General features: G+C 60.1%; 2 protein-coding genes across 4 annotated transcripts in view; one reads left to right on the forward strand and one right to left on the reverse strand.

Annotated features, from left to right (window-relative positions):
* Nucleotides 1–624: 624 nt before the first annotated feature.
* Nucleotides 625–5,634, forward strand: CCNB3 (cyclin B3). 3 transcript variants are annotated; one of them, XM_067304054.1, is made up of 12 exons: nucleotides 625–707; nucleotides 1,268–1,390; nucleotides 1,488–1,571; nucleotides 1,801–1,919; nucleotides 2,298–2,379; nucleotides 2,787–2,885; nucleotides 3,065–3,157; nucleotides 3,454–3,591; nucleotides 4,132–4,287; nucleotides 4,720–4,869; nucleotides 5,146–5,276; nucleotides 5,443–5,633. In XM_067304054.1, exons 2-12 carry the CDS (start codon nucleotides 1,298–1,300, stop codon nucleotides 5,510–5,512), a joined length of 1,215 nt encoding a protein of 404 aa, XP_067160155.1. In that variant the 5' UTR covers nucleotides 625–707; nucleotides 1,268–1,297; the 3' UTR covers nucleotides 5,513–5,633. The 3 variants fall into 3 exon arrangements, with proteins under 3 accessions (XP_067160155.1, XP_067160156.1, XP_067160157.1); XM_067304055.1 differs by lacking the exon at nucleotides 4,720–4,869 and having other exon boundaries at nucleotides 5,443–5,634; XM_067304056.1 differs by lacking the exons at nucleotides 2,787–2,885; nucleotides 3,065–3,157.
* A 337-nt stretch (nucleotides 5,635–5,971) lies between these two features.
* DGKK (diacylglycerol kinase kappa) overlaps nucleotides 5,972–12,910 on the reverse strand; it is a 33,711-nt gene continuing 26,772 nt past the window's right edge. The window contains exons 16-29 of the mRNA XM_067304468.1: nucleotides 12,685–12,786; nucleotides 12,450–12,549; nucleotides 11,756–11,863; nucleotides 10,810–10,906; nucleotides 10,592–10,699; nucleotides 10,275–10,388; nucleotides 9,842–9,976; nucleotides 9,362–9,528; nucleotides 8,761–8,878; nucleotides 8,591–8,677; nucleotides 8,345–8,461; nucleotides 8,120–8,231; nucleotides 7,139–7,269; nucleotides 5,972–6,430 (exon numbers count right to left, since the gene is read on the reverse strand). Of these exons, the coding sequence (XP_067160569.1) occupies nucleotides 6,356–6,430; nucleotides 7,139–7,269; nucleotides 8,120–8,231; nucleotides 8,345–8,461; nucleotides 8,591–8,677; nucleotides 8,761–8,878; nucleotides 9,362–9,528; nucleotides 9,842–9,976; nucleotides 10,275–10,388; nucleotides 10,592–10,699; nucleotides 10,810–10,906; nucleotides 11,756–11,863; nucleotides 12,450–12,549; nucleotides 12,685–12,786 (1,571 nt within the window). The 3' untranslated portion in view covers nucleotides 5,972–6,355. The remainder of the gene's footprint in view (nucleotides 6,431–7,138; nucleotides 7,270–8,119; nucleotides 8,232–8,344; nucleotides 8,462–8,590; nucleotides 8,678–8,760; nucleotides 8,879–9,361; nucleotides 9,529–9,841; nucleotides 9,977–10,274; nucleotides 10,389–10,591; nucleotides 10,700–10,809; nucleotides 10,907–11,755; nucleotides 11,864–12,449; nucleotides 12,550–12,684; nucleotides 12,787–12,910) is intronic.

Below are 12,910 nucleotides of genomic sequence, written 5' to 3' on the forward strand. Positions count from 1 at the left end.
CAGAAGGTAGAGGGGGCCGGAATGTGTGGAACGAGTTGGCCGGACTCAGCTGCATTGCCAGGTCTCCTAAGGGTGGCGAGTGGGGAGCAGGGTGGGGGGGCACGAGCCTGGGGCAGGGCCAGGGGGACGGGTCCCTTGTGGGGAGGCAGCCAGGGCACCCACAGCAGGGCTGGCAGGGTGGGGCACAGACAGATGTGCAACAGGGGGTCATGCCCAGACAGATGTGCAATGGGGGGGCACAGCCAGATGTGCAATCAGGAGCGCAGTCAGATGTGTGGTCTGGGGGGGAGCATGCACAGACAGATGTGCAATGGGGGGGCAGACAGATGGCGGCAAGCCCGGGGCGATGCGCGCCGCGGCAGGCTCGGACAGATGTGCAGCGGGGGGGCGGCGGCCCCCACAGCTGTGCGGGGGCACCACGCGCTCCCGCCGCGCCCGTCCGTGCGCCTGCCACTTTAAGATCGATTTAAACCCGAGAGCGGCCCAGCCAATCGGAGAGAGGCCTGCGCCCCCTGCTCCCGCCCCCACCGGATCCGCCCCTTCCCATTGGGCAGCGGGGCCGAATTTTAAACTCTCCGCGCCCACCCCCTAGTAACCGCATCCCGGCCCGCGCGCTGATTGGCTGCCGCTCGGCCAGTGCCGGCCGCCGCCGCCGGGCTGCTATTTTCAAAAGAGCCGGGGCCGGGGCGGCGGCGGCGGCGGCGCAGGTGAGTGGGGCCTTGGCGCGGGGCCTGCGCCACCCCCGGCGCTTCAGGTTCCCCCCTTCCCGGCGCCGCCGCCGCTCTGCCGGTGCGGGGAGCAGGCGGCAGGGCCCCGGCTCCATCCCGGGCCGCCCCTCAGCCCCCTGCTCCAGGGCCACGGGGCTGCCGAGGGCGAGCAGGAGCTGAGACACCCCCCCGCCGTCCTGGGGTGCCCCAGGGGCCCCTGGCTTTGGTGCACCCACTGGCCTGGGGCTGGGGTGGGGGGCAGGGGAGTGGGGGCTGGGGCCCCCTCAGGCCAAGGATGCCCCCCCAGGCCTGGACCCTCTCCCCCACGGTCCCTTTGGGGCTGCCCCCCAGGGCATAGGCTCTACGGCCCAGCCCCATGTGCTGCTCTGCATGGCCACCACCGGCTGCATGTAGGGTGGCTGGGGTCGGTCCCTGCTGCCTCCCCCACCCCGGGAGGAGCAAGCTCCCTGTGGCACCCTTACATCCCCCTTCTACACCTCAATTTCCCCTGGTCTGGGGGCAGCCAGGTGCTGGTACTGAGCCCTGCTCTGCCCCTGCAGCTGTGCTTGGAGAGAGGCTGACAGGAGACGATGCCGGTGCCACGTAACACCAAGACACTGGGCACCAAGCAGCCCCGGGCAGGCAAGGTGGGCACGGTGACAGAAAATGGCAAGTCTGAGAAGGTAAGTCCTCAGCTGGGTGGGGGGCTGTGGCCAGGAGGTGTGAGGGCTTCTCTGGTGCAGCTGGGCCCATTGCCATGTCTCACAACCTCTGTTGCAGGAGGAGAGCTGTCAAGCGAAGAGGTCCCCATCCTCGCCTCAGGGGGGGCCCAAGAAAAGGTCAGCGTTTGGGGACATCACAAATGTGAGTGCTTCCTTGGCATGAGAGGGTTTTGGTGCTCTCTTTGAGCCCCCCCATAGGAGTGGGGCTAGCTCTCCACGGCATCCACCTTCTGCTGGTGGAGCGGAGGGTGTCTTGTGCCCCATGGTGGGAAGGATGGGTTTGCTTCCAGGCTCTATGGAGGGGTTCACCAACTCTTGTCTTGCTTCCCTCTATGCACCCTTCTGTATGTCCCAACTTTCCCCCAAAACAGGCTCACAAGAGCCAGACAGTGATGGGAAAGAAGGAGACTGTGAAAGCTGGGCCACGCAAGGTGCAGAAGGCACCAGTTGTCCTTGGGGTTGTGAAGAACAATGAGATCAACCTGAAAAAGTGAGTAGCCAGGTGAGATGGGGGACAGGGATGAGGGGAGACACTTTGGGGTCAGCACCTGGAATCCAGCTCTGCAGGGGATGGGGAAGAACAAGCAATAGCGGGGGAACTTCCTCAGGGATGGTGGAGTCCATGGACTGGTACCCTGGGTCCTGGAGAAGGGATGTGCTGCACTGTTGATTTATGGCACTAGCTGCTGCAGGTTGTCATGTAGGGCCAGGAGCTGCATGTGGGGGGCAGTGAATAGATGGGCCCATGGGGGTATTTTAGAAGCTGTTGAGCTGCTTTCTGAAGCAACAACAAGGGGCTGGAGGACCCCTTAGAGCTGGGAGATGTGGGCACCCTCTCAGTGATGACTTATGCTCTTGTCCCGTTCAGATCAATGAAAAAAACTCCCCTGACAGAGACTCCTGCAGAGCCCAAGAAGGTTCCTGTGCCAGAGAAGCCTGTGCCTGTGCAGGTACCACAGTTGCCCAAGGAGAGGGCAGGGACCCTGGAGTGCATCCTGGCCCTGGTCTTATCCTGATCTTGCTGGTGATGCAGGCCTGTGGCTGTTGCCAGTGGCGCTGGGGCACCAGACAGTGCTTTGAACCTCAGAGATGAGTCCAGTGTGGCAGGAGCTGGGGAAAAATACCCCCTGCCTTCTTCCTTCAAAGGTCTCTTGTGGGAAAGAGCAGGGTGGGGGTTGCAGGGCAGGTGGGAGTAGAGCTGTCAGGCAGATGTGGGGGGAAGGGGCAGTTAGAGGTGCAGTTGCATTGCCCTGAAGGGGTGACCTCCCCAGGCACCCTGCAGAGCCATGCCAGCCTCCCTCAGCTTAGCTGGCAGCATGCAGCTGCCCCTCATTGGTGCTTGGGGCCATCCTTCCAGATACCAACAGTGGAGGACATAGACAAGGAGCAGTTGAGTGACCCCTACGCCAGTGCAGAGTATGCCAAGGAGATCTTTGACTATATGCGGGAAAGAGAGGTGAGTACTGGGTGCGATGGCAGCTGTGGCTGAGCCAGGCAAGGTTGCCCACCCTCAGGGAGCAGCCAATGTGCTGCCCAGAGGCTCTGAGCGCCTGGCAGCAGTGGGCCTGTCACTACTGCACCTCACTTTGGGATAGAGGGTGTCCAGCAAGTTCCTAACAGCCCCTGCCTTGACAGGAGAAATTTGTGCTCCCCAACTACATGGAGAAGCAGCCAGACATCAGTGGGGACATGCGGGCTATCCTGGTGGACTGGATGGTGGAAGTGCAGGTACATGGACCTGGGGAGGGGTTATGGCCCTTCAGAGCAGCCCGCTGCCCTGGGTGAGGGTCAGGGCACTTGGCATATGGAGCCTCATCACTTAGGTAGAGGCTCCTGTGAGTGTTCCCAGGGCTGAGCTGATCTGCTCCCCACCATCCCAGGCTGGGGATAAGCCTGCGTGACCCTACTCCTAGCCTGGCACTGTGGGCACCTCTCTGGCCCTTGTGGGGGATTCTGCAACCAGGTGGGGGGGGGCAGGGGTGGCCTGGCTCTTGTGTGATTTCCCACCACTTGCATCCTTGCAGGAGAACTTTGAGCTGAACCATGAGACGCTGTACTTGGCAGTGAAGCTGGTGGACCACTACCTGGTGGAGGTGGTGAGCATGAGGGACAAGCTGCAGCTCATTGGCTCTACGGCCATCCTCATTGCCTCCAAATTTGAGGTGACTCCTTGCAGTGTGCTGCATCAAAGTGCTAGGGGCAGAAGGGGCTGTGTTTCTCTAGCCCTCCATAGCTGTGAGTTATGGAGAAGTCCAGGAAGCTGAAGTGCCAGGCCACTGCTAATGAGGGATGCCAGGGCAGCTTATCTGTCCATGTGCAACTTCCTGCTGAGGCTGTGAATGCAGGCCAGGTGGGCTGGATTCTGCCTACTGGTGACCTGGGTCTTCTCTCTGCAGTGCAGAGACCACCAGGACACCAGGGTTCATCCTGTGCAAGCAGGGCTAGGAGCTAGAGCCAGACAATGGTCAGTGTGGCTGTGGAGGAAAAGGGCTGGGGCAGTTATAGACAACACAAACTAATGCTGCCTCCGTTTATGATGTTCAGTGGGTCTCACGTGATGGTTCTTTCAGGACCTAGCAGGACAGCCCTTTATGGGACTTGCAAGCCACAAGGCTTTGTACCTCTTTTGCAAATGGTAGGATCCCCTGAGCATTGCCAGGATGAGTTCCTGTTAGGGTACTGAGCAGGCTGTGCTCTGGCAGGAGCGGTGCCCCCCATGCGTGGATGACTTCCTGTACATCTGTGACGATGCCTACAAGCGGGAAGAGCTCATTGCCATGGAGATGAGCATCCTCCGCACACTCAAGTTTGATATCAACATCCCCATCCCCTACCGGTTCCTGCGACGCTTTGCCAAGGTGGGTGCAGCAGGAGGATGGGCTGGTGTTAGGGCCATGGGGTGCTTGTGCCTCTGGGTCCCCTTGTGTTGCCCTCCTTAGGAGGGGACCCTTCTGCCCCACAGCATCCACCAGGCAGGCTAGAGCCAGGTACTGTACCTATTTCTTCTGGCTGCTGGGGCTGAGATCTGGCCTGCCTGGGTGTAGATATGCATCCCTGCAGCCTTGGGTAGGCAGTGCTCCAGCCCTGTGTTCCCTCCTGCCAGTAGGGAGAGTTTGGCCAGGTGCACTCCAGCAAGGGTGGTGGGACAATGCTGGCGTAGGGCAGCCTGTGCAATGCTGCAACCCCAGAACTCTTGGGGGGCCCCCATGACAGCACCATGCTCTGGATCCCCAAAAGGCCAGGAGGTGTTGCTCAAAAGGTTGAGCCTTTCCCTGTCTGCCCGGCTCCAGTGTGCCCGTGCCAACATGGAGACTTTGACACTGGCCCGCTTCCTCTGCGAGATGACCCTGCAGGAGTATGACTATGTCCGGGAAAGCCCCTCCAAGCTGGCTGCCAGCTGCCTGCTCCTGGCACTCACCATGAGGAACCTCGGCGGCTGGGTGAGTGCCACCTGGCTCTGGATGCCCTGGCACCCTTCTGGGGGCTGCACAGCCAGCTCTGCCCCTGGGCACAGACATGCCACAGGATGGGGCAGGCCTGTGTGCTGGGGCAATGCTGGCTCAGCTGGCATTGGGCTGTGTGCTGCAGATGGCACACATGGGCCTGCCCAGCAGAAGAACTCCTACTTTTGTAGGGCTGGAGCTCAGGGCTGGGGAGGTGGTGATGGCTGTGCCTTAGCAGGGAAGACCTAGCTCACCCCCTCTGTCCCTTTGCAGACCCCCACACTGGAGTACTACAGTGGGTACTGCTCCCAGGACCTGCATCCCCTAGTGAAGAGGCTGAACTTCCTACTCACATATCAACCGCATGACAAGCTGAAGGCTGTGCGTACCAAGTACTCCCACAGGTGAGTGGTGGGGGCTCTGTCCTGTGCCTGCTCCCTTGGTGGAACTGCAAAGGGTGGCACCAGGAGTGCAGGCCCTTGGGCCTTGCAGGGAACTGGGGGCACTGTGGCAGGTGGCAGTGGGGTGTCAGGGCCAGGGTGAACTCTAAGATGCTGCGGCTCCTTTCAGGGTCTTCTTTGAGGTTGCCAAGGCCACCCCCATGGACATGCTGAAGTTGGAGGAGATACTGAAGAGCTAGCCCTGCCTCTGTAAATAGCCTGTAAATAGCTAGGTGCTCTCTGGCATGGGAGCACTGTGTATATAGATAACGCAGTTGTTTTAACTAAATGGGAGGGAGTGGGGGGGTGAGGGGGGGAAAAAAAAAGTCATGTAGAACTGTCAATAAAATATTGTGTACATGTCCTATATGCTGGTAGTGGCTATTGGGACAGGGGTTGCCAAACCCTGGTAGGCACTGGATATGGCATGTAGGTGGAGATTATACTGAGCCATGATTCCTCTCACTATATCAGGGCAGAGGGTGAGAGTAGCTGTTGTCACACTTGGGGGTTGGAGGGAGGGAGGAGTGAGAGCAGGAAGATCGGGGTGAGGGCTGGAACAGGCCGGGTTCCCATCACCTTCCCACCCTGTTTTGTTTCCCTGAAGCAATGACACTACCCAAGCAGCAGCAATAAATATCTTTTCTCCAAGTATTTACACAGCTTAAATACCCACACAGGGGAGGCGGGAGGGGGTCTTTGCTTTGGCCCCAGTACAGTACATACAGTAGCCCAGGCCCTCTGGTTCCTGTAGTGACCCTGCCGTGGGCCGGACTGTATGGCGTGCTGCATCGCCTACCAGACCATATCTCCACATTAGTGTCTCCAGCCCCACAGGCTTGGGGAGAAGCAGTGGCTCCAGGGACGCTGGGGTACGAACAGACAAAGCAAGGCAAGCAGGGGGCTCCACACACATGGGGCACACTGGGGATCTGGGCTTCCCCCCTTCTGGTACCCAGCCCCTGGGCACCGGTCCCTAGGGGCTAGAGGTCCTGGGACAGGGACCCAGTGCACAGGCTTGGCTGCCATGCTGAGCCCTCATTCTAGGGCACCCTGCTGAGCTCCTTAATGGCCTGGAGGATTCTCTTCATGTGGCCCACTTTGGTGATCCCCAGGTCCTGTAGGGAGGAGAAAGGTCGGTTGGCTTTCTTGTAGCATGAGCCCTTGGCTCGGGTCTCCCCTGCTGGCAGGGAAATGGAGGGCAGAAAGGAAAGGCTGTAAAGCCCAGCTCCCCTTGCTCTCTGTGAGACTGTGGTCAAGCCCCACAGTGACCAGCTGCCATGCTTGCTGGCAGTGTCTTGTCCTGCTTGCAAGCACCTCTCCAGGCAGCCAGACGATACAGCAGGAGCCCTTCATCCCCCTTGCAAGCACCTTCCTGTGCAAGGAGAGGGCTTGCCAGGAGCCCTTCATCATTCCTGTAAGCATCTCTCCCTCCAACAGGAGGGCTTCCTGGGAGCCTCTTATCCCCCTTGTAAGCATCTCTGCATGCAGTGAGAGGACACAGCAAGAGTCCCTCCTCTCCTGTGCAAACATCTCTCCATGCCCGGATGCGGGGGGAGGGCAGCATTTTGCAAGCCAGGGATCCCAAAGCAAGACCCCCTCCCTGCTTCCAGCTGCTGCTCACATGCAAGCATGAGCAAGCCATGCCAGGTGAGTCCTGCAGCACTTTGTGCTGGGGGACAGGGTAAGTACATGCCTTCCCATGACATTCCCTGCCTAAACCCAGCTGAGGGATGGGGGGGAAGAGGAGGGAGCTGGGGCATGGGTGCTACCCAGGCTGGGAATACATTGGCGAGGGCAGAGAGGGGGGACAAGGGGTCTTGTACCTTCAGGTCTCTCCTCTCCAGCAGGATCAACTCAGAGCCCTGGATGTCATGACGGACAAAAATGTCTCTGTACTCCCCTAAACCGAGTGCCTCCAGCCAAGCTGCCACCTCCTCGGAGCCCCACTTGTCTGCTAGCAGGGAGGAAAACCACAGATGTCCAGGGAGCCCTGCTGGAGGCAGCCAGACGCAGCTGGCCAAGGCAAGGCAGGCAGCAGGCAGCTGAGGGCAGCAGTGGGCAGCAGGCTGCAGCCAGCATTGCCCAGCCCTGCTCTGGCAGGGCCTGAGGTCACAGGCAGCTCAGGCTGGAGAGGAGGTGTCTCTTCTCCTTAATTTACTTACAAAGCATCCATATTTTTAACATTGCACTTCTCCCCTTCAACAAGGCCCACAGTCATGGAGCAGGCACTTATCCACAGGGCTGGGATGAGCTTTACCAGAACTCACCTTCCTCCCACCTGCAGTGGAGGTGGTAGAGTTATGGTGCCAGGGGGGGCTCTGCACGTGCATTGGGGGGGGGAGAAATTAAGCTCTAAGGGGCTGCCAGTGAGAAATGTGATTCTGTGGCACACCTGCATGGCTGGGAGGGCTCTGCCACCCTCCCAGGGGCAGCATGCCATGGTCCCTCCATGGCAAGCCCAGGCCTATGGAGCAGCCTGAGGCTGGTGGCAGAACAGAAGTAGGACGCGTTGGTGCTTGATAGATACCCCATCATGGGTGCGTGTGTGCCAGCAAGGTGAGGTTAAGACCCGCTCCCCTGCTAGTGGTCCAACCACTAACCCTTACAGCTGGTGAAGTCATCTCTCTGCCAGCAGAGTTAGGACGTCTTACTGACCCTTCCTCCTCACTGAGGGCTCTAGGGTCCCTGGGACCCCTGGTCTGAGCCTACCTGAAGGGACTCAGCCCCTCATCCCTCACATACGGGACTGAGGGCTGGGGCAGTTCAAGCTCCCTTCTCCCACCCTGGTGTGAGACCCCCTTTACCTGGGAGGACAGTGTTGGATTTCTGCTTTGGCATCTTGTCTTTATCTTTCCTGGGCTTGGGGATGTTGAGGCGAAGCTTGAAGCTGCCCTTGTTGGCTGTCCCAACATTTTCCTGTGAGAAAGAGGGATGGGAGCATTGTGGAGAGGGAGCAGGAGCTGGATGCCCCTCAGCACCCATCCAATGTGGCCTCATGGGTTGAGACCCCTCAGCTGCCACGCACCCACCTCCTCGGCAGAGTGGGCGATGGGGGCCAGCCAGTGGATGTCTAGCAGCCTCTGCAGCTCCTGGCCGAGCGCGCTCAGGGGGCCATGCAGTGCCTCCTCCTCCTGCGGCGAGTCCAGCTGCAGGGGACAGGGATCGTCCCCAGCCCCTCTGCCATGTGCTGGGGCGCTGGCCAAGGGCCCAGTACCCTGCTCCAGCAAGGACCCCTCCACTGCAGGGCTTGGGGTGCTATCCGACCCTGCACTCACCACCTTCCCTTCCAGGAATGCCCTGGTCTCAGTGTACAGTGCTTTGATGCTCAGCACCACCTCCACAGCTGCATTCCTGCTGAGAAACTGGAAGAAGGAGGGAGGGTTCCTGAGTGCCTGGGCCCCAGGCTGGTAGGACCAGAGATCCAGCCCTTCTCCCCCCAGCTCACCTCTGGGCTGCCAGCGGCCTTGTTGGAGAGGGTCTCGCTCAGCGCCAGTGAGCTGGTGTTGACTGCATGTGCCAGCTCCTGCTCCATGGCTTTGTGAGCCTTGGCAGCCTCGTGGATCCTGTGGATGAGACAGGTCAGAGCCCATAGGATCTATCAGCCCAGCTGCAGGGAGTGGGGCTGGGCGGACACCTCAGGAGCTCTGGAAGGAGGGAGACACCCACCCCATCTTCCCAGGTACCTGAGCAGGGCTGGGGAACCCAGCTCTGCAACCTGCATGGCCCAGTAGAGAGGGATCTGGGAGATTTTGGGGGGGGGGGGGCGCGTTAAGGCAGGCAGCCCTCAGTGCCTGCAGCAAAGTGTCTCTCTCCCACCACCACCCTGTGCCTGCAGTGAAGCATCCATCCCTTGCAGCTATCGGTGCTTGCAGCGAAGCATCCGACCCAGCACTCTTGATGCCTGCAGCAAAGTGTCCATCACCCCTGCCCCATGTCCACAGTAAAGCAGCCCCATCTCCCCTGACCACCTTGACTCCATCCCTGCTGCGGCCCTGGGTTTCTGCAGCAAAGCTTTCACCCTCCCTGCCCCATACCCACAGCCTGACCTGGCAATGAGGGTCTCAGCAACCTGCGAGACCTGCAGCAAGAGGCCAGTCTCCTCGTCGGTCAGGTACTCCATGGACTGCTGGGAGCTAAGCCGGGGCCGGGTGGCTGCTCGGTAGCTCTCCCCTTTCTGCTTGTCCTCCCAGGACTTGAGGGTGCTTTCAAATGCCTGCGGGAAGAGGGAAGCCCTCAGGATGCCTGTTAGACCTCCCCTTGCCCCAGCACAGCCTGTCTTCACAGGCTACCGGGACCCCAGATTTCAGCATGCAAACGGCTGATCCTGTCCCAAAGACGCGGGTGCATCTGGGGCAGAGTGAGACAGATGCTGAAGGGGAACATGGTGCCAATACCCATGCATGGCAAGTGGGGCCAAGCCAAGGGAGAAGGGCTTTTCCTGGATGTCCTGTGGACATCTGCTCCAGGCCCAACCTAGAGCAGGGCTAGCCCCCAGGCCCATGGACAGGTTGGAGGGCAAATCTCACCCGATCTCTTGTCAGCATCTGGGCTCGGTTCTTGTGCTGGATCTTGATGATTCCCGGGGGCTGGATCCAGGCTTCTCCATCTACTTGCACTGGGACACCCTCATCCCCCCGGATTGTGATCTTCACCAGGCGGCACTGCAGGGCAGACAGCCTGGGGCTGGCATCACAAGACTGGCACTGCCCGCTGTGGGGTTCTGCTTGGTTCAGCATCTGTGCTGAGGCTGAACAGTCTCCTGCCACCACCTGTGACCTTCAGGTGCCAGCCACAAGGCCAGAAGCCCAGCAGACCCACACCACCCACAGGACCTCTGGGGCATTGGGGCTGAGGTGTCCCAAAGCTTTCTGGCACTATGCAGTGCCTCATTCCTGCTCACTTGTGTCAGTGTGGGCACACACAGGTCCCAAAGAGTCCTTGTCCCTGCTCAGCCCCTACCTGAGCTATGCGGTGATGCTGGAGATTGATGACCCGTGACACAGCCATCTGGATGCTGCCGAAGACGGCCACCACTTCCAGTTTCTTGTCATCAAAGGATGGAGCCCCGAAGTTCTGCAGGGGGCCAGCACAACTGAGACGCCCCCAAGCTAGGGTCAGGCCCAAGCATTTTGGGACCCACCCCCTCCCTCCATACCTCCCCCTGCAATGTGTGCCCAAGGCAGGGACATCCCAGATCCCAGGGGATCACAAGATTGTCAGGATCACAGGAAGGGCAACCCGTGCCCTCCTCTCCACCCCACAGCGCTCACACTCACGTTGTCCTCCTTGGTGCCTCCCCAGAAGTTGATGCCCCCAGCATAGCTGGGGATGTTGAGGACAGCAATGCCCTGCAGGCTGGGCAAGGAGATGGGCACCCCGTCGCACTGGAAGAGAAGGACGAGCCTGGAGGATGCCAGCCCCTGACGGCCCTCCCTGCCCACACAGCCTCCCCGCAGCCCCGCTCGCCAGGGCACAGCTCCCCTTGCCCACATACCTCCAGCTGCACCCGCTGCTCCAGGTTCTTGTAGGTGCGCTGCAGGAGCTCCTTCGTGCCCAGCACCCCATACCACATCATGTTCTTGGTGCGACTGCTGCAGGGGCAGAACAGGCAGGGTGAGAGGGGCAGCAGGCTCACTTCCGCCCTGCTGCAGGCTGTGCTCCCTCCGTGGGGCAGTGGACCAAACCACCCAGTCTGGACCGTGGATCCTGCACCCTGCACCCCAATCCATGGAGGCTACTGCACTGCCCATCCTGTGCTGCAGCCAGCAATAGCACAGTCTCGCTAAGGGCAGCAATTCGCTGTCCCCTTTGCAGCCAGGGCCCAGCAGCCTCAACAGCTCAGGCTCCCAAAAACAAGCTCTGAACCTCCCTAGCACTGTTTCAGGCACTTGAGGGAAGGCACAGGGCAGGAACCAGCTTTTCAGTTTCCCTTCAGGCTTGGACTCTTAGATGAGCTCAGACCTGGTATGTTCCTGCTCTGTGCCTCAGTTTCCCCGCTTTCAGGACAAGGTGCTGCCTGGCACCTCCTAGGAAATGCAGGATGCAGTGCTTGGCACCCAGGCATGCTAAAGGTCCCCCCAAGTCCATGCTGGCACGGCAAGATCTTGCCCATCCAGGTGCACAGCCAGTAAACCCCATCAAGCACCTCCTGACACCAGTGCACACTTGGATGCAGCAAGGGTTCACCCAGGGCCCCATGGGCATCTGTAGCAGGAGCCTCACAGCAATCCTTCCCCTTCCCAGGGTGAGTCTGTTACCATCTGCATCCAGAGGTGCTTATGCAGCAGCATAACAGCTCTGGGTGCAGGTGCAGCCCTGGCGCCCTGAGCTGACCTCCCAGTTCCTGGGATCCAGACAGTCCCTTCTGGTTCAGGAGCCCCCAAGTCAGAGAACCGGGAGGAGACCAAGCTGCACACATTTTGGCTGGGGGCTCAGCCAACCTGCATTTCTTGGGATGCTCATCTCGTTTGTTGTTGAACTCCAGAGAGATCTTCGCATCCAGGCCGATGCCGAAGTAGTTATTCATGACACATTTCTCAGAGAATTGGCTGAAAGCAGCAGACAGGGGAGGTGGGTTGGGAGAGAGCCACACACAGGTGATTGCTGGGGTGGAACTGGGAAACGGGAACAGAATAAAAATAGCCAGAGTTGCAATGTGAGCAAGCGGCAAGGGTTTGGCATGGACCAGGAAAGGGCCGCCAGTACCAGGCACAGGGAAGCTCCACTCAAGCCAGCAGGAACCTAGTAGCTGTGGCTGTGGCCACTTTGGTCCCCCACTGTGACTCCCACTGAGCACCAAGGACCTGCCTGGAAAGGACCCAGTGCTCCCAACTTCAGCATCTACAAGATGCTGGCTGGGGGGGTTGCCAGCATGAAACGCAGCATGGGCTGGCTCACATCACCAGGAGGTGGCTGGCACTCAAGCACCGCGACACCAGGGAGGGCTTGGGGCAGGGGACGCCTGTGACGCTGGGCAGAGGGTGCCCACGTGCAATTCTGTTCTCAGAGGCAGCGTAGGCCAGTGGTTAAAGCCGATCACCGAGCTGCCCGCTTGTGCTCCCTGCCACATGAGGGGCATATGTGGACAGCCAGAGCAGCCCGAGAGCCCCATGGAGGGCCCAGTCTCTGACTCACAGGGCGCTGGGGTCTTCAGGGAACTGCAAGGTGCCAAAGCTGTCAGGCCTGTCGAGGATGATGGAGGAGGTTGCGGAGGTCACCGTCTCCCGCCGCGAGCCTGGCCAGAGCGGGAGAGGAGGCAGGTAGTAAATTTGCTCTTACCCTGACCACCTTGAGCCCATCCCAACCCAAAGCTCAGCCCAGTGCCACCTCAATGCCCCCCCGCCTCCAGCTTGCCCAGTTAGAGCCTTACTGAGCCTCTCCGCCTCCTTGTTGCACTCCTCCGAGCTGTCCTTCTTGGTGGGGCCCATGGTGCCACAGTAGGCTTGGGTCTGCTTGTTCTGTTCATCCACAGCTGGGTGGAAACAGAGGCATCACAGCACTCTCTGGAGCAGTCCTATCTGCCTGCACCCAAGGGTCTGCTTCCTTCTGGGTGCCTGTCCCTCTGCGCCTGAGTGCAGCCTCTCAGGCTCTGGCGC

Source organism: Apteryx mantelli, chromosome 13, assembly GCF_036417845.1.
Source record: "Apteryx mantelli isolate bAptMan1 chromosome 13, bAptMan1.hap1, whole genome shotgun sequence".
NCBI classification, from domain to species: Eukaryota; Metazoa; Chordata; class Aves; order Apterygiformes; family Apterygidae; genus Apteryx; species Apteryx mantelli.